Source organism: Hipposideros armiger, unplaced genomic scaffold (assembly GCF_001890085.2).
Source record: "Hipposideros armiger isolate ML-2016 unplaced genomic scaffold, ASM189008v1 scaffold_463, whole genome shotgun sequence".
Classification (NCBI taxonomy): domain Eukaryota; kingdom Metazoa; phylum Chordata; class Mammalia; order Chiroptera; family Hipposideridae; genus Hipposideros; species Hipposideros armiger.
The window spans coordinates 101,835-126,933 of NW_017731813.1; the positions used below are offsets into that span (position 1 = coordinate 101,835).

Consider the following 25,099-nt stretch of genomic DNA (forward strand, 5'->3'; position numbering starts at 1 on the left):
CGCGCAGTCCACCATCCCATGCAGCAACCTTGTTAAGAGCATGCGCTCTAACCAACTGAGCCATCTGGCCACCCTAGCCAGATAACTTTTAAAACATATACCTGTCATTATAGATTTTAACATCAGTCATTTCATCTACTTAGTTACATTTTCATGTAACTAAGATTTAGGAGTTGAGTGAATCCATGAAAAGAAAAATACCATAATGTATGTCCTTGAAATATAATGAATTTATGATTCCTTCAAAAATTTGAGAGTAACACTAGAAATGTTTAGGTTGTTTTTTTTTTAAAACTGATTTATTAAAATGTTCAAATACATATATATAGGCAAATATGAATATAATAGAGGAACATATTCTTATGCTAGCCTCTCACCTCAATGAACTAAAGAAAACAGCACAACATTGGGGTTTAGCATTATTCTGCCGAGTCAGTGGCGTTTTACAACTTTATTTCAAAACACTAAAACAGTGACTAAATAATAATTGGGCCTAAGCAATATAGACTAAACTAGAATAAACAAAGGAAATAGTTCTCTTTAAATAGGTAAAATAAGAATTGCTAATAACTGTTTGCTCTAATTTGGCTGTGGAACCCATGTGCTTGACAGCTATTCTATTTTGTACTTGCTGCTAAAGTTCCCCATAGCCCTCCACAGAACACACCTTTATTGTTAGTCTTTATGGTTCATTAAAATGAGATGCTCCTCAATATCCATTTACTAAATTGATTTGCTCTATAACAGAATCACTGATGTGGTTGATGGCTCTAAATCCAAATTGGAATTTGTCCTCGTGCCATTTCCAGAACGGTGAAATTGGGGCTTGTATATATCTATTATCCTTCTGTTCCTCTGAAATAGTATGCCATATTGGACACGTGTGATGGGTGCTATTGACGAGCCAAATAAACTGATAGTTTGGCTTTTAACCCGAAAGCATTTTAGAGCCTTAAAACTTTGTTTCAATAAACGTCAAAGGTAAGCGAGTTCACTCAGTTCTTAGACTGTTATCAAGGAAGGAGTCCAGTGTGTTCAAGTGAACTTAAAATTGGTATTTATAGATGAAAAAAAATATGTTTACAATCTAATAGAAGCTGTATCAAAGATTTTATTATGGGAAACGATGAAGCTGTTGCTACTATTGGCTCTCCTTGATTTTCAAGAGAGGGCCTTGTGAAGAATATAAACACTGTTTACAAAATAGAGAAGACAGGTTATCTATTATGGTCTGCAAGTTCTAGATCTGCCAAGAATATTATAATGCAATTTCAGTTCTTTCACAGTTGAGTCTTTCACAGACTTCATCCTTGAATGCTTCTTAGTTACTGTAAATAATACAGTTAAGGTGTTAAATAGGAATAGGAATAAGAGGAAGCAAACATTAAAGAATACAGACCAAAGAGGAAAAATGTTTTCCGATATGTCTGATGCATTTGAGGGCAGGTGTAACCTTTACTCCACTATTAGAGAATACAACTAGGACATTATGAATTGCTTCAGTTGTGTTAAATTTGTGTTTGATTTAAATCTCAATTTGTTTACAAAAAGAAGTCTTTAAAAATTTAAATTTAATTTTAAACAGAAAACATGATTCAAAAATCAAACAATATAAAGAAGGTATACATTAGAAAATCCCTTTCTAACCCTTGTACTACATCTTTTATTAGTTTCTTGTGTGTTTCCAGAGTTTAAACAAATAATAGTAAATGAGAATGTATCTTTTTATTGTTCCCCTTTTAAAAATAGCCAAGTTAGTATATTATAGACTATCATGCACCTTGCTTTTTTTTCACTTAAATGTATTTTGGAAATCTCTCTATGGCAGTATGTAAGGAATCACCTTGACCTTTGTTTACTGTGTAATACAGATGTAATTTATAACTTATTAACCAATACCTGTTGATAGACATTTCAGTTCTCATCCTCCCTCTCTCTCTCCCTCTCTCCCTCTCTCCCCCTCTCCCCCTCTCCCCCCCTCCTTCTTTCCCTCTCTCCCATATCCCTCTCCTATTTTTACTGTTTTTAATTTGCTGCAGTAAAAAGCATATGTGCTTTTACGTGTTTGAAATAAATTTGTAGAGTACATTCCCAGAAGTGGGATTGCTGGATCAAAAGGTCAAACAAAGTGTTTGTAATTTTGATAGATATTGCCAAATTGTTCTCCATTGGAGTTATATAAAAAAGAATATTTTTTTTCTGGTTTTATGGCTTGTCACATCTGAGCACTCAAAGACATTACTGATCTTGGGCCTGATATATTATTTTTGGTTAGTGCTACCAAGATAGCGTTCTTCCCAATTAGGCATACAAATCTAGGCACTTGAGTTCAATACATTACAGATTTGCATGAGCCGTGCACGTCGTCTTCCAAGCCATTTTTTAATCATTGGTGAGTGAGAGTTCCCCTCTGCAAGAGAAGGTATATATATTATTTATCCTAAACAATGTATGGACATTTGTTTCAGCTGAGTGCCCTTGAAAAGTGACAAAGCCCTAAAACCCTCCTCTTATTGTCTATAGTAAGCTTTAATTAGAACTGCTTCTGGCTGACCAGTGAAATTCTTCTAGAGCAGAGGTCGGCAAACTTTTGAGATGGAAGAGCCAATCCTGTCCCTTGAAGTTTTGCGAGACCTATGAAACAAATGAAATCACCATTATGTGAATAATGTCCTTTAAAAATGTTATAAATGAAACTATGATAGTTTTATTTTCATTTTCAATTTTACTTCAGAGCCACATGTACGTACCCAAAGAGCTGCATGTGACTCACGAGCCGCAGTTTGCCAACCCCTGTTCTAGAGGAATTCCTTGGTGCTACTTGGTGAATAAGGAATAAGTATGTCTGCCACCCACCCTCTTTATCCAACTTTATTGCTAATGTGCCAGGAAGGATTTAGAATAAGGCCAATTTGGGTTATGCTGTTCTACTTAGAATTAGCTAGTACGAACTCCTTGGCTAGAGGTAGATACTAAAGTTGCTTTCAGAAAATATCTTTTGAGTCCTTGTTTAAATTTTAGAGATGAACATCTTTTATGATTGAGATCTGAGATTTAGAAAAGCTTGCTGGTTGGTTAATAAACATTAATAAGTGTCACTCAATGTAGTTTTTCAAAGAGCCAATGCAATTTTTCTCATAATTAAGCCATATTTATTAGTTTAGCCCAAGCCCAGTGTCTAGAGTGAGTGAGGCCAATACAAAAAGAAGAAAATAATATTCACTGTTTAAAATGACAGGTTCTAGAGCATTCATGCTATAGTTTAAACTGATGCTTGCAGCTTGCTGTTTAAATGATTATTACCATGATATTAATAAATATGAAAAGTTTTAGAAATACTACATCAGGTTTTTTATTTTTTAAATCTGCTTTTAAGAATGAAAACCTGACAGGCTGCATGAGCATCCCATTTTGTGAAAGTCAACCCAGATATCCAAGAATGAAGATTCTGAAGCAGTAAGAAACATTGAGCTGGCATCTTCTGTATCTATCATACTATTTGTGCTCCAACCAGTAGATCCTGCTATAGTCCTGGGTCCACATTCACATCCCCCACTTTAAAAAGTGGGTTCCCTAGTCAGATGCTGTTTTGCATGGAATTCTATACCTATGCAAACCTCTCTTTAGTGATGCTGGCTAAGACTTGGCATGAAAGGCATACCCATATCCAGAATACAGGTCTATTCTTGTGAGAAGGAACCACTGGCCCTTCCAGGATGAAAGTGGTCCAAGGTAGTCATTTTGTCACAAGGTGACAAGTGGCCTCCCTGAGGAACGGTGACATGCTGAGGGCTTAGCTTTGGTCTCTGTTATTGGCAGGTTGAACATTCAAAGGCAATGGTAACTAAGTCAGCCTTTCTAAATGGGAGTTCATGCTGTGAGGCCCATGCATAACCTCCACCCCTGCTTCTGTGGCCACTGCACCCACATGCACGTATTATACAAAGATCTTCGCACTTTGTGTCCATTCCCATCTGTCTATCCACGTCTCTACTCTAGGCTTCCTTGTCACTCATTTTCCAAGCTTTTTCTTTCCATGCTCTTGTTCACTGCATATGAGTTTATACAGGTTCTAACCGCAGAACATTTCTCTTTTGATGCAATGTGCATGACAAGATATATTGCCCAAAGGTCAACGCATTGGGAAGATGTTTCCTTATCAATGTCTTTCAAGGCCACCCCTGAGTGAGACTGGAATACAGCCACCACCTGCATTAGGCTTGCGTGCACACACACCAGGCTGATCCATCCATACACCAAGCTTTTCCCTCCACACACACACACACACACACACACACACACACACACACACACACACACACACACACACACACACAGAGCTATATGTGTGATCTGGGTTGCAGATGGGAGTACTGATGCAACTATATAAGGTGACATGGAGCCTGGGCTACCTGGTCAGGTGGCTTACTCATTGTCAGTCCCCATTTCCATCTTATGATAGGTTGCTACTGGGCCCACCTGACTTTATGACTTGGTGGGTCCAAAATGGCCCAGCTCATAATGGGAATTTCTGGACACCTGGTCACTTGTGTCTTAGTCAAATTTCCTATTACAGGGCTTAGTTGCACACGAGGAGCTGATTTTCAGGAGGTGTGCTGTCCTTTTTTGCAGCTGTCATGACCTTGTTCCAGAACTCCAGGGGCCTGTGTTGGGGTTCTCCCATGGAGGTTTGCAATAAACTACACATTTCATCTTTTTCCACCACTGACAGCCTTCAACAACTGAACATATGACCGCAAGCTGCAGGGTTGCTTGCATTTCAACTTGGAGCTACTACAAAGTTCATTCATGCTCTCAGCCCAAGTCAAAGCTGAATGGATTCTATGTCACCTGGAATGTGGGCTGGAGCAGTTTTCACAGGTATGAAATATGTGGCCTCTAGAATCCAAAGAAATCTACAAAGAAGGATAAATTTCTTTGTAGAGAGATTGTAAGATGCAGCAATTTGTTTTTTACTTTAAAGGAGAGGTCCTAGCATGTCCCTGACCACTAGATTCCTAAAAACTGAATCTTTGAAGGATTTATCTTCTACCTTCTAGAACATGTGTCTGACCAAGGCCCCCAGTTGGCTAGCCACCTCTTACTTATCGTGCCCAATCAGCTTGATGTTATCAATAATGAATCAAGGTGACATTCTGTAGAATTCAGAGGGTCCAGATCTCAGCCCTGGAATCAAACTATAAATGTACGCTATTTCCCCATGTGTAAGATGCTCCCATGTACAAGATGCATCTTATTTTTGAGGCCCGAAATTTGAAAAAAAAATGTATTACATAAAGTTACTGAACTCAAGTTTTATTCATCATAAAATTCATACAACTCATCACTGTCAAAACTCCCAACCATTAGCTTGTCCTCATCTGTGTCTGATGACGAATCACTGTCTTCCTATATTGCCTCGTCCTCAGTTCCATCTATGGCATTTGAAATGCTACACTTCTTAAATGACTTGACAGTGATCTACAACCACTGTATAAGATGCACCCAGTTTTTAGACCCCAAATTTTTCGAAAAAGGGTGCATCTTATACATGGGGAAATACAGTATATTGCTGTCTGTTCTGTTGAAACGTGAACTATTTCTGATCCTCGTTCCTGATTCAGATAGGGAAAATGCATTTGCCAAATGATTGGACACGTGTATCTGAAGCCAAGTTAAATGGCTGTAGTAAAGATACTATGTTAGTGCAGCAGCTGCAAATTGGCACTACTGCTTGGCTGAACTTGCAGTGATCGAGTCATTTTTCAGGACCCATCATGGCCAGTTTAATGGAGATTAATGATAGTGTTCCTCACTCCTGCTCTTTACCATCTTCCCTGACCCGGGGATACAATACTCTTTTGTATTTACTACCTCGGCTGGAGTGGTACCCGCAAACCAAGTACCCAATGTGCTAAGTGCATCTATCTATCCCCATTATACATTGGGACTTGAAAAATGACACCCACGTGGGCCTGCAGCTTCTGTGGACCCACTGTCAGCTTGACTTGGCCAGGATTCTTCTTATCCCTGGGCCCTACACGTTCCCATTTATCAGGGTCTTCGGGTAGCAATGTTAACTCAAATCCCTTGTCCAATTATAGTTTTGCCCCAGTTCTCAAAATGTCTAGGTATTCCCTTTTCCCCAGTCTACCGTCACTCAAGTAAATGGCCATAGGTCTTTTTGGGGAGGACTGCAAGAAGAATTACTGAACATACTTGTCATAGTGTTGCAGGGTTCTCCCTTTGGGGACCTGGTTACTTTTTCAGTCTTTGGATTCCAGATTGGAAAACTGACTCAGATTCACAAACCGAGCAAGAGCTTAAGGCTTTTTAGTGGGGCACCTGCCTTTGGCCTCTTACTCACAAATTCCTGCTCTTCTTTATTATACTCGTATACTATAGTAAGCAATACCCTGGTTGGCTTCCCATCTACTTTACCCCTTGGATGCCAGACTCTACTAATCATCAACATAACGCTCTGTGGATCAGGCCCCCCTGGCTACCACTCTCATCTGTCGGTCATTATGAAGATTATGACTCCTGGCTTCATGCAGTTGTAGAGTGCTGCCACCTGGTCCCCACTGCTTCAGGCACCCATCACATGTCCGTTGCTATCAGACAGTCAAGTCCTGTGATCATGCTCCTGCCATCAGTGCTGGCCTGCAGAGGGGAGCCCCGACGAATCTTCTCTGTGTTGTTGGTGCTTCTCTGACCAACATATTCCTGCTGACTTTGATGGATGATATAGGCCTTCCCACGAACATGATCACCAGGTGGGTCTTCCAGACTGTTCCCGCATGTTCACTTCCCTCAGCCTTTTTTATATCCCCTCTTATGCCATCTGTCAGTGATTCAGGCGTTTTCAACCTCACTCCATGTGGGCCATCACTTTTTTCCAGGCTTTTAGGAGCTGCTCTAGCACCATCCCCTGGGGTCTTTGCCAATTAAAAGCTGTATCCCTAGAGAGTGCCCCAAGTCAATAAACCTTCCTGTTGTCTGTGTTATGGCCCGTTCTCCTTGATTGAGCAGCCTCACGATTCAGTCCCAGGCATACTCCCTCCCCCATTTCTGTGCCAGTGTGTGCTGGCGAGGCCTTGCAGATCCTTTGGGTATAGCCCCTTTCCTCCCTCAATGAGCCCCAGCATATCCCTGGCCTGGGTTATGCTGCATCATAACTCTGGTTATAAGCCTAGCAGTTGGGAGACGAGATGGGAGCAGCTTCTGAAGGGGGTTGGATGGGGGTAAACTGTTGCCTATGGGGGGAAAGTCCTCTCTCTTGTCTTCCTTTGCTGGGAGAAATTTTAGTTCTTAATGAGGTGGAGTGGGGCATATCTGAGGGCTTAGAAGTCTTCAGAAATCTATAGTCAAAATCTTTGGGGACAACTACTCAGGTGATTCTCATTCTCTCTTTCCCTTTCTCTTCTCTCTCTCTCTCTCTCTCTCTCTCTCTCTCTTCCCCCCCCTCCCTCTCTCTCTCTCTTTCTCTCTCTCCCTCCTCTGTCACACACACACATACACACATGTATGTACATGTGTATATATGTAATAAATCCCAGATATATAAAATTATGTACATAATACATTATAGATATGTATATAAGGATTTCCTAACTAGGCCCTGATTTTGTCATAATACAGCTGCCTCAGTTGAGCACTTGACAGTTTTTGTCAGCTCAACTAAGCTTTCCAGAGCAATAACTACCCATTAGAGGGGTCCTGCTTTGGGTGGAAAGTGTTAGGCCATTGTCCCCTCCCACCTTGCAACAGCTGGAGGCTGTTGGCCAGCCACACTTCTCACTGCATTGTTTCAAATGAGCTCAAACCAATCAGCATATAAGGCCCATTCTACTTGTTTCTAGGGAATAATATAATTTTTGTTTGTTTTGTTTCAGGTATCTTTCCTCCTGCCTTAAAAGCAGCCTCGGTCTGCGCCATCTTTATAATGCAGAAATATCTTGGGTTATTAGCTCCCAGTCACCTTCACATCACCTCTGTTCTAAATCTTGTCAGAAATCTTTGCTCAGTTTACATCTTCAACAAAATAAGTCCTCCTGCCAATATAGCATAAAGGGAGAGTTTTGTCCAAACTCATAGATACAAAGAATAAACTGATGGTTACCAGATGGGAGAGTGGTTGGGGGTGCGGGAATAGGTGAAGGGATTAAGAAGCACAGATTGGTATATATAAAAACAGTCATGAGATGTAAAGTGCAGTATAAGTAATAGAGTCAATAATATTGTAATAACTGTGTATGGTGCCAGATGGGTCCTAGACTTACCCAGTGATCATTTCACAGATTATATAAATGTCTAATCACATGTTGTACACCTGAAACTAATATAATATTGCTTGTCAACTATAACTGAAAAATAAATTTTAAAACTATAAAAAATAAGATAAAAAGACAGCAAACAATGAAAGATTTTGGTCATTTCTCCATCTGTAATCATTGAGGACACACCCGGAATACACACTCACTGATTGGCTTCCCAGCCCAGCCAGTGATAAATCAAACCAGTCTGTCCCCAGGTACCTGGCACTCCTCGTACCCGGATTCTCAAGTTCATTCTGATTAATTTACGCCGCCATCTTGTGTATCTGGTTATGCCCAGATGGCATTCATCTCAGTAGCAGTCCTGCATCAAGGACAAAGCATTTAATATGGGCCAAAGGGCTGAGATATAAATACCCTTGAGTGCACGAAGAAAGAAGACCAAAGCAATTATTATGCCACTAGCAGTTTTTTAAATAGAGCCAACTATTTTGCTTCAAGACATTTAGACTGAGTACTGGACTAAAACCTTAATAAAGATTGGGTAAGGAGAATGCTTTTCTAGGTGAGCCTGGGTTTAATTTTATTTTGATTAGGCACTCAAAAAAATAAGATTTTCTGTCACATAAATATGTGTCTTTTGGAGGAAAATAGTCATTCAATATCTGTAAGTAAATATATATGGAGGATTCATAATACTAGTGAAAAAGTATGCTTAATGTGCAAAATGTACTAAATTATCACAGGTTTTGGAAAAAATATTAAATAACTTAGGCTAAAAAATTAGTTCCCCAAACACACTTGTCCATTTTAGGGCACCTTGCTGGAACTATGTTTGGTTTTTTTTTGTATAGTCAGCATTTAAATCTCTGCTCAGAGACAAATTTGGAATAATTTTAAATTTCCCATTGATTTACAGAGTAACTCTGTAAAATTGAAATTATTGTTTAACAAGTTTCACCCTAAATATTTTGAATAGTAAACTTAGTTTTATGCATTAGTCATTCCTCATCCAACTTAACATGTTTTTCCCCTGTTTATAATACCTTTTAAATTATTTACTTACTGCAAATTTTTGTCAGAAGGGGGCTATCTCCCTCCTCTCCCTCTGAGGACCCTCACTGGGCATCCATGGAAGTTTCCAGAGTGGGGTTTGGTTTTTCCCTTGTGAAAGATCATGCCCCGCCCTGGTTACCTCCTTCAGTTTTGCTAGAAAGTGCCCAGGACTATCACGCTGCACAGCGGTGGATCAGAGAGGAAAGGGGAGGAATAAAACCTAGAAAAGTTTGAGAAAGTTTCTTTAAATACTTCATGCACACCTGTGAAAAAACAGAGTAGAGCCTATCTGTGGCAACTGTTCAAAACCAGAGAAACAAAAAAAGGCTTTAGTAGAAAACCAACTTCATTTAAATGTTGGAGGCAGCAGCTTTGTTTGGAGTTTTAATCCCATGCTAGTGGATGCTAATTCTGTAACATTATACAGTTGCCTTTTTTTTGGGTACAAAGGTAGAAGGGGGGTTTTCTTTTGTGTTTTTCAGTGCAAAGCGATTCCGATCAGAAAAGCTCAAGGTTTCAGCTCCAAGTACCTGACATTTCCATCTGAATCTACTTTTTTTTTTTTTAAGGGGGGGAAAAAAAGGTCTAGTTTTTCAGGAAAAGAACCTCTCTACGCAATCCTGAAACTGATCTTTAGATTTACTTTTCCTTAATCAATAGAAAAAAACTTGATTGCAACTCAACACTTATCTGACTCTAGCGCAGGACTAACTGAATTTTTGGTTTTAAGAGTAGGGGATTCAGACATCATTTCAGGAATCAGAAATAATTGGCAGCAAGTGGGGGAGAACTGACATGAATTCTTGTTTTGCCTAATTTTTTCCTGGTTTACCAAGATTTGGCTTAATATTTCTGACTCAATTCCTCCAGTCTCTACAGAACAGGTTAGTGACATTTTTCATAAATACATATATTTAAATGAATCCTCCTTACTGCTCTCTGAACTGTTTCCCTATGGGCTCAAGTCTTAAACGCACACAGCATCTACCTCTGCTAAAGCTGTGTGATCTCTGCAAAAGTCTTAGCACCAATTTCAGCAAAGCTGACTAATATTTATTATGTGCTTGAGTTTCAGTGTGTATGCTTGACCATTGAAGATTTACAATAAAACTCTCATAGGGTAGGTTCACTAATTTTTCCATGAAATTTTGGCTGAAGAATTAGGATAGCTTCAACTAATAAGAGGAGGATTTTTGTGTGTAAGAATACTGTCAGAAGCAAACTTCACCGTCTATCCATGCACTTAGTTCTATGCAAGTGTATGTATAACTTGGAGCTCGCATATGTGTTTGCATCTCAGCTTTACGGAACAGCATTGACTGTTCATGTTGCTAACAGTAAAGCAGCCAGTTCAACTGATAGTACTAAAATGAAAACAAGTTCACTTCTGTGATGTTCTTTAAGTTGCTGGAACTAATTACTTGCTTGTGTGTTAGGTTCTATTTATATTGTAATTCCAAGGAGTAACCCGGCATGGTTCTTCTTTATTACTAATGTACCTATCATTCATTTCACTATGGAAAGTCAGTGGACAGTCTCATACTACGGGTGAATCTGGTCAGCACTTCAAAACCGTGGATTGGCTCCATACTATAGAGAAGGTGATGGCAAACTCTAAATTTTCCTACCAGTAGAAACGCATTGTGTTTTAATTGACTTTTACTTGAACCCGATTGAAAGCTGTTGTGAAAATCAGGAGAGTCAGGTCTCACAGAGGATGAGTTTCTGTCCTAGAGACACAACAGAGGACCTGCATCTTTAGAGCCCGGTCCTAGTTTTCAGTACTTTAATAGCTGCAGACTAGATGCCTTTCCTTTACTCATTGTGGCTCTCATTGATTCTATATAATTTCCTGATACTATGAATGATCTCATGATACTTCCAAACTGGCTTCTCATGCCAGAGTCTAACTTATTCAGAAAGCGTTGAACTTAGGAGGACCTGACAGCATTCAAGGAATTTCAACCTGACTCAGAACTGTTGATGTTGTTATGTGAATTTGTTCTATGATGGTTGTGATGTCTTGGGATTTGCCACCAAACACACCTGGTGTTCTATTTACTCTGGCAATCTGGGGATTTTTTTTTTCTTTTTCTTTTTAAAATTCCAGGATGAATTATTCATCATTACTTAGAATTTGGGTCTCTTTCATCTTCGCACTTGTACGGCATCAAGGTGAGTACTACAGAATTCCATAAAGCTCTTGATTAGCATGCTGTTGAATTTATAAAGAGACACTTTTGTTGCAACCATAATTGTCAGGGCAGGTGTACATGTGTCTACAGATACAGCAAGAAAAATGTAAATTAAATTTTGTTGTCAAGGACAAAATGTATTAACCTTGAATAATGTTTATTTACAGTCCTATTTTTTCTTATTTAACTGTGGTTGCTGTTTGTATACACCAGTTGCCCCATGTTAATGGAGTGGGTCTTTAAGACAATGCAAATTATTTTCATTAAAAGCATATGGAGTAGGTATGTGTACAGCCATACCTGATGATTAATTCCCATTAAGGCATTTAACTTGTGGCACAGACTTTAAAGAATATATTTGTTTTAGCCAAAAGTAAGAAGTTCCAATGGCATTGATATTGGTGACTTTTGAGTCAGTGGCCTTTTATAATGGCCCAAAACTTAAAACTGCAAGTAAAATAAAATGATTCCCTTCAACAGTTCCTTCTTTTTCTCTGGGTAGCATTCCCCGGGGTAGGTGAGAAGCCATATACACTACTTTCTACTGTTTTTGGATTTTAGAAAAGAAAGGTAGAAAAGTCTACATAGATTTGAAAATTTTATGACTAATTCTAAAGCATCCTTCATTTTGTTTATTTATTTGTCTAGTTCACCTGGCATATGATTATAAGTCCTGAGTGAACAGATCTATAAGGCATATGTAGCCCTAACATTTTTCTAGGGTTGGGTAAATTTAAACAGTGTAGCATATAGTCTATAGTGTGAAACCCCACAGTAATCAAGAGTCCCATTGGCTCCAATCTCCTATTCCTGCTCTAAGAAAGTAAGTTTTATTTGCTGAAAAAACAAAACAAAACAAAACAATACAAAAACAAAGACCTGGGAGCACAGTTATGTTTACTGTGAAATTCCCAGCCTAAAGCTAGCATGGGTATGGGTATTCTTTCTTTTTTTAACTCTGCTGGTGTTGACTAGGTCATGCTGTTAATGAGTTATATTTTTATAATGTTAATGGCTTCCAAGGTGGAAATTATTGTAGTTTTAACCTACTCCCTTTTATTAAGCACCTTTTTTTCCCATTCAACAATTATTAAGTATTTACAATATTAAATATCTTTATTATTTGTATTCTTCTTAAAATTGAAAAGTTTTAACTGTCCATTCTTTACTGTTCAAAATTGTGAACTAGTTAAGATCACTCATGAAGAGAAAAATCTTGCAAATTTGCCTCACTGTTAGAGTAGAGAGGGAAGTTAGGGATAGTCTTCACGACCGTAGTTTTCTGTGTCCTCTATGAGTGGTATGGATTTTTCATTTCTTAGGCAGATTAGCCAACACTGCCCAAAATACCAATTAATCTTTTCATTAAAATGATGATAATTCATTATGAATATGAGCCCTTATTCACACCTGGGTATCACTCCTAAATAGTTCCCCAAGAAGGATAAATCCATGATTTGATTTATTATTATTAATTTGAGAAAGTTCATCACTTTTCAAATTCAATAAGTACCTGTGTATAATTCTACGATGGGGATTATAAAGGGATTTTTTAAAAAAAATGCCTACCTTTTAGGAATTTGGAATTTGTTACTTCTGTGTAAACACAAATGTCAGAGAAGCCCTTTTTGCCTACTGATTGTGACATTAAATAAAGCAGTCGGCTGAGTGCTCCTGTGATTAAACTAGCTACAGCACCTCCTAAAGGCTCAAATTTGGTTGGCTTCCCAGAGACCTCTGGGGCTTGGGGAACAATGCTCGTACAGTAATGACGGGGCTACTTTTCCCTGCTTCCCTCCGATGTTACTCCTTGCAAACAGATTAGCTCTGTGTCCAGGCAGATCACCTCTTGTTCCTTGCTCCAGAAGGAGAGAGGCTGGCACTTGGCCTGGCGCTGCTGTGCTTTCTGGTTACTCTGCACTCTCTTACATGAGCTGTTATCTCTCACTAAAAGGCTCCCAAAGGAGCAGGGTAGGTGCCCAGCAGCCTGTCAGCTCCATCACACAGAGCAGGGGCTTTCCTAAGGAGAGGGCCGCTGACCTGAGAATGGGGTATTAGCACCTGGATTTCGGCAAGCCAGAGCTGTGGGCAGAAGCCCCAAATGGTTTTGCCACTGCTCCTGAAAACTAACAAACCAGTTTTTAAAAAGAAAGAAAAGATAATGTTCTGTTGTTCTATTTTCATTCAAGAGAAGTTCTAGAGGACAGAGGCAGCAAAAAGTTACACCTCAAATGTAGATTATTTTATAGATACCATTGGACCTGATCAGCAATTATGTAGACCCTTGGGAAATTGTCTAATTTCTCTTGCTAAACTGGGACACCCCTTGCAAGAGTTTGGCGGAGAAATAAACCAGGTTGCCTGGAGAGGTGGCGACACAGTTATTTATGTGTGTATGGACTCCCACCTTTGATCAGGATGATGAGTACGAGTCCTGAGCCTCCTCTTCCGAGTTCTCAAGGGCCCAACCTCCCTCGCCCCAGAGGATTCCATGCTGTCTTTTGTAAACAAGACTGGGCAGAGAGCCCTCTCACAGGACTGGAACTCAATCAAGCTCATTCACAGGCTAGTTACTACAAACCCTCTCCTCCCACTTTTTTTGTCCCATTTCCAACTGTTGTTTCTTTCCTTCTGGGATCTGGTATCTTCTCCTATTACGCAGCAAGAGGGAGTGGACTCCTTTCAGGAAAAGACATGATAGTAGAATTCTTGAGCTAGAAGGGCGCTTCATAGCCACAAGCCACCTTCTCTACCCCTTGCCTTCTGATCAAGGATCAAGCCATCTAATCCATTGCCAGACCTATAGGCCACCTCTTAAAGCTCTGAGAGCTCCAGGCAGGGTTGATTTTGCAACTTCCAGGCAGTTATAATGATTGCGCTCTCCAACATGTAGGGAAGCTTAGAAATGAAGCATGAAGTGATTTCTCCTAAGTAGAAATGGCATGACTTCCATTCTCTCCCTTCCACAGGCAGAAGATCATGCACTGTGTACAGCTTAGGTTTAGGATAAATGAAAAGGGAGTCCGACTTGCAAGTAGCTTGCAAGACTTACTGAAAGAAGCTGGCTTTAGTGGGTGGGAGGGAAGTAGCTTGCCTAACGGAAGAGGAATCTGTCATCTATCTAATCACCATCTCTCTTGACAGTTCAGCCCAGGGAGCTTATGTATCCATTTTGGCAGAATGACACCAAAACCCCCAAAGTAGACGACGGAAGCTCATCTGAGATTAAATTGGCCATCCCCATTTTCTTCTTTGGCGTTCCTTACCGCACTGTCTATGTAAGTGGAAAAGCAGCCTGGCTGTTGCTTTGTGGCTTTCCCCTTGGTTTGTCATTAAGGGAAACATGTAAAATACCTTCTTCCAGGGCTCCAGGAATGGAGGATTTATTGGCAGCCCAAATGACAGGTTCTGAGATACCATGAACTGATAGGTTTATGGTTAAGAAAGTCAAAGGTGTATTTAATGGCTAATGTTCATTGTAAAGGGGCGTACAGGGCAATACATTGCTTTTGTGGATGATTAGACACAGAAGTGAAACAGAGGCCCCAGTGCCGTGAACATTATTTCTGCTACTCAACAAGATTAAAAAGATATAATGAACCACAATAAGAGCGATATCATTTTTCCTTCCCCTATGGGGGTATAAAAAGTTTAGGCATCTGTTCTTAGGCTTCCTACCAATTTGAAGCAGCCAAAGCACAGTAGAGGGGTAATCCACTACTATATAAAAGTTGTTTGCAGAATTGGCCACCTCATTGGGTCTGAGACATTCCATAGGGTCCCATTGTCATACCTGCATTAAAAAATGGTACCATTTGCTGTCACAACTCTCCTAGGCACCTGCATTATCAAGTTATTACTGTTATTTTTGGATCATTGGGTTTGCTGCTAGTGAGACTGTTGCACACTGAGAAGGTTCAGAGCAACCGAACCTGTTTTTATCTTTGACCTTACAAGATTGTGTGCAGCATATGTAGATTATATCACATCCTATTCTATTCTGTGTCCTGCCTGCCCTGGAGGAAGAAACGAAACTCCAAACACCTATACCTCTGGCCACCTGGGAATCTGGGACCTCTGTCTTCCCCAACTGTTGATTTATAGCTCTGGGCTGACTCACACTAGAAAATAGTTCCCTCTTTCATTACCTAACCAGTGGTTCTTGAACCTATAGCATCAGAATCACCTGGGCACTTGTTAGAAATGCCACTTCTCAGGTCCCACCTCAGACCTACTGAATCAGAAACTCTTGGAGGGAAACCCAGTAACCTGTGTTTTAAGTAGCCCTCCAAGTGATTCTGATATCCACGAAGTTTGAGAATGACTGATTCTAACTATAGAATACAATCAAAACACAACTGAGTCATCACCAGCTTTCTCTGCTCATCTATCTGTGTGTTTTAATTACACCCATTATTCCCTAGAAAACACATTGCTTTGGCACCCTGATATGCCTTTTATTCTCTACTCACAGTAGAGCTTCTTAGTCCGTCATAGTTGATTGTAAATTTCAGAATGCATTGACCTAATTTTGGAGATGAGAGAGACATACAGGACTTTCATTCTGGAAGCCTTAGTCTTATAGACAACTAGAACAAATGTATTTAGTTAAGCTCCTCTTTCTCTTCTATTGTGCTATGTGACATGGAGTCTGAATAATTCTTGTCCTTGCAAAAGGAGGGACCTTAATTTGGGGCAGAGTTATTTGAGGGCAAATTGCTCCCAAGAGTTTCCAGCATTTTGAGTTAGTGCAGTCTTTTTCAAGCCTCTGGCTTGCCACTATTACTTGCAGACAACAGACTCTTAATGTCCTTGTAGCTGGCTTTCCAGCTTCCTTCCCAAACTCCATACCCTTGCTTCCAAAACAAATTGACAAATGTTGAGTCCGGTACTGATAACTTACCTCTGGGATCTGGGGCTGTTAATGTCCATAATATTACTAATTGATAGGAACAAAGCAAACAATGTATATAGAGAGCTGCAGATGCAGGCAGAAGCAAATTGTTTATAGGTCCTGTGTCAACTGAGTATACATAATAGCTTGTTATTTGCAGGAAGGTTTAGTAATTTAACGAGTTTGCTAAGCCATTTGCAAATCTTGAAGAAATCACCATAACATAGTCGGAGTGGTTGTGACGTCAGTAAAAGTCCTTTAAATGTTTCATCTGGAGCAGGGTATAGCTTATCCTGAGATCTGAGTTTGAAGATGAAGTATTTGATTTTTCTTTTTCTGATGCTCATCTCTTGTCTTATAATAGGAATCAAGGTCTAATATAGAGCGCCTCAATTTTTAGATTTAACTTTCTGCTTTCATGCTTTTTGTGGGTTTGTTTTTTTTCCTGTCTGTTTTATATCTTTGACTCTGGATCTTCTTTATTGCCCGCATTACCCCCTGTCTGGCCCGACACACACACACACACACACACACACACACACACACACACACACAACTGGGTAGCATGAGATAAATGTAAATAGAGATAGGATAGCGACCATGAAAATGAGATGGATTATTAATAAGAAATGCAGCATTCTACAAATTGAAAGTGAAAGAAAACCAATGAGTTTGTCTGGAAGTAAACAAACCTCTTTGTTGATCAATGTTTGGGAGTTCTAATTCAGTGGTTTAAAAGTTGTTTATATTCTTTTGATTAAGCGAGCATCTGTCTTGCTTTAAGACTCTGAAGTTGTCGTGGTTTCAGATCCACTGTGCAAAACCTTTTTTATATTTGCAGGTCAATAACAATGGAGTTGTCTCCTTCAATGTACTAGTGAGCCAGTTCACGCCGGAATCCTTTCCCTTGACGGATGGGAGGGCCTTCATTGCCCCATTTTGGGCAGATGTGCACAATGGCATTCGAGGCGAGATCTATTACAGAGAGACCATGGACCCTGTCATCTTGAAAAGAGCCACCAAGGACATCAGGAAGTACTTCAAAGACATGGCAACCTTCTCTGCCACTTGGGTTTTCATTGTGACATGGGAGGAAGTCACGTTTTATGGAGGGAGCAGCACCACACCTGTAATAATTCAAATTTTCCGTTTTCCACTTCATATCCTGACGTCTAATTCTTGTCCATCTTCACTACTGTGAAGGGGTGTAATTGTCAGAGCTGAGGAATGTCCGTTTCCTTGAGTTATACTAATGAGTCTTGCCACCCGCTTTCCAGGAAACGGGGGAAGTTATCATACCTAATCAATCCAGTCTGCTGTAATATTTCAGAGGATGTGTCATTCCTATCCTGAATCATTACAAATGTGTAAAAAGAACCCTGCCACAATTTCCTTGCAGTAGGTAGCATCTCTATTTTGCAGGATGGTGATTGAGGCACTGAGACCTGATCTAGGCCATATGATTATGGAACCGTTAGGAGCCCAAAGGTTCTTTTTTCTTGCCAGAGGCACAAATGCCTCTCTCCATCAGCAAATTTCCTGTTTTTCCTTTCTTCATAAAACCTGCTAGGACGAGAAAAATAGGGTGCTAGTTCTGGGCACAAATGACCTGACCCACTGTAATATATTATAACCTTTTTTTTTTTCATGTCACGGGGGGCTGGCATATATATTCGATGCTAATTGGAGTGGGCAGTTAAAGCATCTCATGAATAAAGTTTTAACATCTGCTCTGAAATCCCAAATGAGCAGTCAAATAAACATCAAATAAGAAAGCTTATCACTGGCATTATAGTAGCGATAACCAACTTTTTACATGAAGGGGCAGAACACACTTTTCAGGAAAGCCTGCAGCTTATTTGGGTGACTTTGGCAGTGGAGAATTTTGAAGTAGCAGACACGCCATCATCTGTATAATTTCCAGGAAGCAAAGATACTAAAAAAAATCTACCCTCTGCTTTCTTAGGAGTGTTTCCAATTCCATCTGTTTTCCAATTTCTGTGGCAGTGAGTCAGCTGTTTGGAGGTGGAACAGAAGTTATTGAGTTAGAGACAGAGATGGGAAAGTGTTGGGCTAGCAATTCATAGCCACCGTGCAGTGAGCACGTTGTGTTTTAGCACCTTTTGACCAGACCACCAAGATACACTTTATCCTGAGAGGTTCTGGAGAGCGGAAAGACATGGCTTAAACAGTGGATGCACAGCTAGAAATAACCTCTAAAGAAGCATACATTTTCCTCTGTCATGTTATGGATTGCTAACAGCTCCTCGGGTGATATTTTATGTTCTTTAAACCTCATACCTTACAGCGCTAGAATATAAGACGCCAGTGATCGATAAATGTTAGTGTCAGTGGGGAAAAAAGGAAAAGAAATGCCCATCAAATGCTGATGGCCAGTTTTTCAAAAACAAACAAACAAACAAAACTTCCATTGGCAATAAAATAGGCAAGATAAGTTAGATACTTTCTGGTTTGCACTTTGAAGTAAATTTCTGGACTAGGTGAAAACTCTTTCAAGGAGGATGAATAAGATAACCTCTAAATGTTTTGAGCTTCTTGGTGAAAAAAGATGATACAATCCTCCAGAACTGCAGGAGTGTCCATCCATCCGTATCTTTGAAATTGGCCCCCTCTTTCATCTCCCCAGGTTTCCTCTTCTGTATAGGAACTCATATCATCAGGCCAGCTAAACACTGGGTGAGAAAGGTCTTTAAAAGGCAGGTCTCATGCAAGCCCAGTAGAAAGGGAAAGGGAAGGGGACATGCTTACTTTAAGGAAGGAAAACTAATATTTACTGATGGCTTACTATGAGCCCAGCTCTGTGATAGGCTATTTTTGTATATCATGTAACTCTTACAAGAGTGTTCCACAATAAGCACTCTCTCCATTTAAAAGGTGAGGGAACAGACCCAGAGAGGTTAAGTGACTTGCCCAAGTGTCAAGAGAAGAGGTTTGAACCTCAGAGAAGGCAGAGCAGGGTTCAAACTGGTCTCCTAACTGAATCCTGAACCCTTAGCTGCCCTCTCCAGGTATCATTAGAGGTCCTCTGGAGTACAAGAGGGTTTTTCAAGAACTGAAAACATGGTTTTACAAAACAGATCTGGAGGAGGCTTAAAACTAACATTGAAGAGATAATGTGCGAGTAGGGGTGTGTAAGAGCAAGCAAGGATGTCCATGAGTGCAAGTGAGACTCAGGAGTGTTGTTAGGATGATTGGTTGGTTTTGAGGAGATTCTAGGATCAGAAATGGATTGCTCTCAAGACCTGCTTGGAGCAGAGATATTTCCAAGTTCATTTCTGAAGAAGGAATTCAGTTCCTGAAGGAGAACCCAGGTCTAAAGGAGGGTTTGGCTTTAGTCCTTGCATGGCTTTGACTTTGTGTCTGTCTCTTGAACCAGACCCTACAGTGACCTTATAGCAATCTTGAGCCGACTGCTCACTCATCTCTGTGTCCTACTTCTCTCTTCTGTTGAGCAGGGCCAAAGAATGGAGGCATATACCTGGGCGACCCTATCATAGACACCATCAGCTGTGGCAAGCACAGAGCCTGAGGAGAGAGTTCTTGTTTTAAAAAAGGGCTTTTCTTTACGTGCACCTTGTCTCCCTCCCTGGGACCATCTAGGATGGGAGATTTGAGGCTTCCAAGATCCTCTACCCCAGCTTGATTACACAGGATAAGGATTTGGGTCTTCCTCTGAGCCTGACAGAATGTTAATGGGGATAGTATCAGGCAGCTGAGGAAAGTGCTAGGTTTGAAAGGAAAAGGTCAAAGCAGCCTCTCTTTTTAACTCTATTTTTATTTTAATTTCCTGAAAATACACATCAAGGGGCAAGGAATTAGCAAAGGGAAATAGTAAAGGATGACATTTGCTACAGCTTGTTACCAGAAACTGTTTGCCAGGCTTGTTTGAATTTATATAACACTCTGTCCTGAGAAGTTTAACATTAAGACAGTGTGTAATGACGGGGTGCTAACAGAAAGACTGGGAGCTCTGGCTTGAATCCCATTTTCTGTTGCTGGGTCATTGTGAAATTTCCAGGAATTTATTTCCCTTAGCTCTCAGTTTTTTTAAACCATGAGATGGACATGGCCCCCCAAATTACCTGTCTTAGCATTGTTCCGAGGCACAGACGAATGTTGAGAATTTTGCAGAGATAAAGTAGTGTATAATTAGAGGAGCAATTTCTCCCCACAAAGTGCTTTATAAAAATCACTTTCCAACTGCCATTTTAAAAAGGGTGAGACATCTCACCCAGATTACCCGTGTTTTCTGGGAAGTGAAAGAGCACAGTCCGTGCCACCTCGTTAGTCTCACTGACTAGCACTGGCTGGCTCTTCCCTTCGCCTCGCCAGCCCCACTCAATGTGCTGTGGGAAGAGGTGCTTGCAGCCCTTTCCTGGCCTTAAGGATTTCCTATAGTTTATTCTCATGCTGCCATCTATAGGTGCTCATGTATCATCACAAGCTGAGCCAGGCCTCTGCATTTTTCTGTCTGGTGCAAATCAGAGCTGTAGGAGGGGCGCTGAGTCAGCCTCTAGGTTATCCCCAGGCAATTTCCCTTTTAGGTGCATGATCCCACATGTCTTGCTTTTCCCGCTGGAGGCAAGAACAAATTCAGGGAGGAGGCAGAATGTGAGGGCTGGCAGGGAGCAGCTCTGAGCTGCTTGGGGGCAGGGAGGGTGCAGAATAAAGGGAGCTGCAATTGGGGAGAGGGGCTCCTGGAGAGTGTGAGTCATGAGCCCATCTTCCCATCCTGTAGGTGAACACCTTCCAGGCCGTCCTAGTGTCTGATGGCTCCTATACATTCACGCTCTTCAATTATTATGAAATCAACTGGACCACTGGGACAGCGAGTGGCGGTGATCCCCTGACGGGTCTGGGAGGAGTAATGGCACAGGTAGGTGCTTCTCCATTTCATCCTCTGCATGTTCTAAAGCACTGCACTTTCTGCTTATGCTTCTCAGCATCCTAGAGGGAGTCCTACCCACAGTCTTTAACTAAAGAAGTGGGTCTGATCTTTCAGGTGGACAGAGATAGTCCTGTCTATCTTTGATACCTTGATCTGGGTGTGGCATGAACTAGGCAGACCTTTCCCACCTGAAATGGTGGCCCAGGGGCTATAGTTCGAGGGCTCTCTTGATTTCAGGTCTACTAAATTCTGAAAATAAGGTATTGGGGCAAGTTAACCAATGTGGGTGGTGTTTGTGTTCAAAGGTCCTGTTTTCCTTCTGTGCTCTAGGCAGGATTTAATGGTGGAAACCTCACGAATTTCTTCAGCCTCCCTGGGTCAAGAACCCCTGATATTGTGAATATCCAGGAGACCACAAACGTCAATGTTCCAGGCCGCTGGGCATTTAAAGTTGATGGGAAGGAAATTGACCCAGCCAATGGCTGCACCTCCAGAGGTAAAGGCTTTTCCTCTTCTTTATGGCAAAGCAGAATTTGTTTAGTTTAGATTGACAGGCAGGCTTTTAAGCCCCGGGGGGCGGACACATTCAGATGCCTTACTCTTTTGACCTCTCTCAGCTGGGTAATGGAGATCAAGGTAATTTTAGCAGGCACATTCATCAGACCAGGAGCTGAAACCCTGCATTTGCTACACTGTGGTTTACAAAGTCCTTCCCTGGGGTGTGAACACAAGTCCCTGTTCTGAACAACTGCTTAGTGGATGAGGATCTTGAGTGATTTCTCAGCCAGAGGGACAGAAGGGAGCCCTCCAGTTTAACATGATCGTTGTTGTTGTCATTCCTCCTCTCCCTTTAAAATTTTCTTCTCATCTTCACTCCCGCTCTGCCATCTGCACTTTATAGATCCACAGGAGTGGGCGAGCTTGGAGCATTGCCTAGTCTCTCCAAGAGTAAATCAGTACTTCCTAGTATGATTAGAAAGAAAAAAAGTGTCATAGTCTTTTAGTGCGGCTTCTCCTAAAATCTTCCTAGCAGCAGCAAAACATGCAAGGATTTGGGGAGAATCAGAGCGGGCTTTAGGGCTGTATGAACAAGCTGTAGTTGAACCTCGATAGGTTTCCTTTACATTTGACATCCAAAGTTTGGAGCCTCCTGTGAACTACCGAAACCTCTTTGGATGTGCAAAACAGGACTCTTCACAGGAACATCCTGGTTTATAAATTCCTGCTTCTGATGTGTCTAAAAGCATTCTGAAAACAGGATTTCTGTTAATATTTCTGCTTCTAGGAGAAGAGGCGATAGCAACTAGAATTAGTAAATCATCTACCCACCCATCCATTCAGCCATCCAGCCATTACATCTTTCCAAAGAACAGTCTGAGAGTCCCAGTGAGGTGCTGGCCACACTTTTAGGTGCTGAAGATTAAGGAGTGCTAGCCTCCCAGGACACCACCATGGTAGAGAAGCCAGCCACAGAAACAATGAGACAATAAGTTTAGGACTTATTATGACAGACCTGAGTGCAGGGTGTTGTGGAAATGCAGAGGATGACCCTGAGGAAAATGTTTCCAGATCTATAAGAAAGTTTTGGGTTGGGATGAAGGTTTCAGGAGGTCTCTTGTCCTCAGATAGAAAGCCTGGCCTGTTGACCTGCACGTCTCGGCAACCCAGGGGACCTCAGGCTTCTCTTTTGACTCAGCTTCAATTTGGATAATATACAGAAAAGTCATATTCACCTGGACTGAAATCCCCACACCCTCTGCCCCCAGTCCCTGTATTGTGGTCAGGCTCATCAAACCTCTGCCTTTGAAAGGTCATTTGTGCAAATGGTCTGCCTGGGACTCTTTGCCTCTGTGGACTCTGTAAATTCCTCCATATTCAGAATAGCAAATACATGTTTTAGAACTGAGCTGGTATTAAACTGGACAGAAAAGGGTCTAGCTCACCAGGATTTCTGAGACTATGCCCACCTCCCTTAATGAGTGTAAGTACTGCTTCACTTGAGGTCTGTGAAAGATACCAAACCAACACCCCATTATGTCTCTCCCCTTTATGGCCTGGACTAGATAGTGATCTACCCAATGCCTTTCCCCCTTAGTGCAAGCACTGCCGAGCTGGCTGACTATGGCCATGCAACTTAAGTGCCTGGTGACAGCCTCTCACCTGAGTTCTGGGACTGCAATGCTGTGGTCTTAAAAAACATTGCCTTGCCGAGTTGTGGAGTTGGTCAGATGCCAGCTGTGTACAAAGTCCCCACTTGGACTTCATTCTTTTCCTCCTGAGTTATGGATTTGGGTTTCATTCAATATCCTTATATAGACTGCTGTGCATTTTATGTGCCACTGGACATCCATCAATCTAATGAGACAGGGATTTGGCGCAGGTGATAGCAAGGGAAGTGTTGCATGGAACTTGTTTATTATATCATAATTTCACAAGCAAAATTATCTCAGAGAGTCTACCTTTTGGGCCAGACCTGCATTCAAAGGCATTTTCCTCTCATTTATTGGAAGCCTGTCAATGCAGACAGAGACTGGAGATTATACTGAGTGGAGGCTGTTATAATACATGCACTTAGGACTACTGCCAAAGCGTGTTGAGGTTCGAGGGGCCTTTCTTCAGGCCTGATGCATATGACCTACTAGGAATGTGAATAAATCTATTATCTCGTTTGGGGGCCCTATTCTCAACAGGTCTGAAACATAACTGTCTGTTGAGACATAATTGTTCCTGCTGGACAGAGATAGAAAGGACTGTCATCAAGGCACCCATGCCTTCTGCTTGGGTTAAACTTGCAGCCTTGCACTATTCACTAGGTGGTCAGTTTTATAAAAATGTAAGAAATTTTTTCAAACTACAGTTTCAAACTATAGTTACTCCTACTCTATGACATTATTTACATTTCTTCCTTTTTTTTAAAAAAAATAAACTTCTGGGTGTTTTGTTTTTTTAAAGATTTTATTGGGGAATTGGGGAAGGGAACAGTGTTGGGGAATTGGGGAAAGGGAACATTGTGTTTTTCCAGGACCTATCAGCTCCAAGTCAAGTTGTTGTCCTTCAATCTTAGTTGTGGAGGGTGCAAGCTCAGCTCTAAGTCCAGTTGCCGCTTTCAATTTAGTTGTGTGTGTGTGTGGTGGGGGGAACGTGCAGTCCACCATCCCATGTGTGAATCGAACCAGCAACCTTGTTGTTAAGAGCACACGCTCTAACCAACTGTACCACCCGGCCGGCCCTATTCACATTTCTTAATGTTGTGTCTTTGATACTTCCCTTTTTAGACATTCTCAATTTACAAATGCTCCTACCTCTATCAATGTATGCCAACTTTTTATAGCATCACTTTCCCCATGAGGCAGGGATGAGAAAATAGCGTTGTCCACATTTTGCAGGTTAAAAAACTGAGACAGATGGAGGTTAAGTCAGTAGTCATGTAAGTTGATTGCAGAGTTGTGACCAGTGCCCAGTTATCTTTTTTTTTTAAAAGATTTTATTGGGGAGTTGGGGGAGGGGAACAGCGTTGGGGAATCGGGGAATGGGAACAGACAAGTTGCTGTCCTTTTGTTCTTGAGTCTAGTTGTGGAGGGTGTCACTTCACTGGCCCATGTTGGTATTATCATTGCGCTCTTCCCAGGTGAGGAAGTAACTCACCGGCCATTGGACAGCCGCTCACAGTGGCTCACGGTGGCTTACAGCAGCCCACTGCAGCAGGGGCTACAGCCGACGCTGACGCCGGCGACTCAAGGCAGCCCAGCTCCAGGTCAAACTGTTGTTC

At 41.2% G+C, this 25,099-nt stretch overlaps 1 protein-coding gene across 1 annotated transcript in view; it reads left to right on the forward strand.

Annotated features, from left to right (window-relative positions):
- Positions 1 to 5,811: 5,811 nt before the first annotated feature.
- Positions 5,812 to 25,099, forward strand: part of TECTA (tectorin alpha) — a 96,899-nt gene continuing 77,611 nt past the window's right edge. Inside the window, exons 1-7 of the mRNA XM_019666165.1 lie at positions 5,812 to 6,776; positions 7,896 to 10,933; positions 11,443 to 11,507; positions 14,672 to 14,805; positions 17,263 to 17,550; positions 21,181 to 21,318; positions 21,661 to 21,826. Coding sequence (XP_019521710.1) covers positions 11,444 to 11,507; positions 14,672 to 14,805; positions 17,263 to 17,550; positions 21,181 to 21,318; positions 21,661 to 21,826 — 790 coding nt within the window. The 5' untranslated portion in view covers positions 5,812 to 6,776; positions 7,896 to 10,933; position 11,443. The remainder of the gene's footprint in view (positions 6,777 to 7,895; positions 10,934 to 11,442; positions 11,508 to 14,671; positions 14,806 to 17,262; positions 17,551 to 21,180; positions 21,319 to 21,660; positions 21,827 to 25,099) is intronic.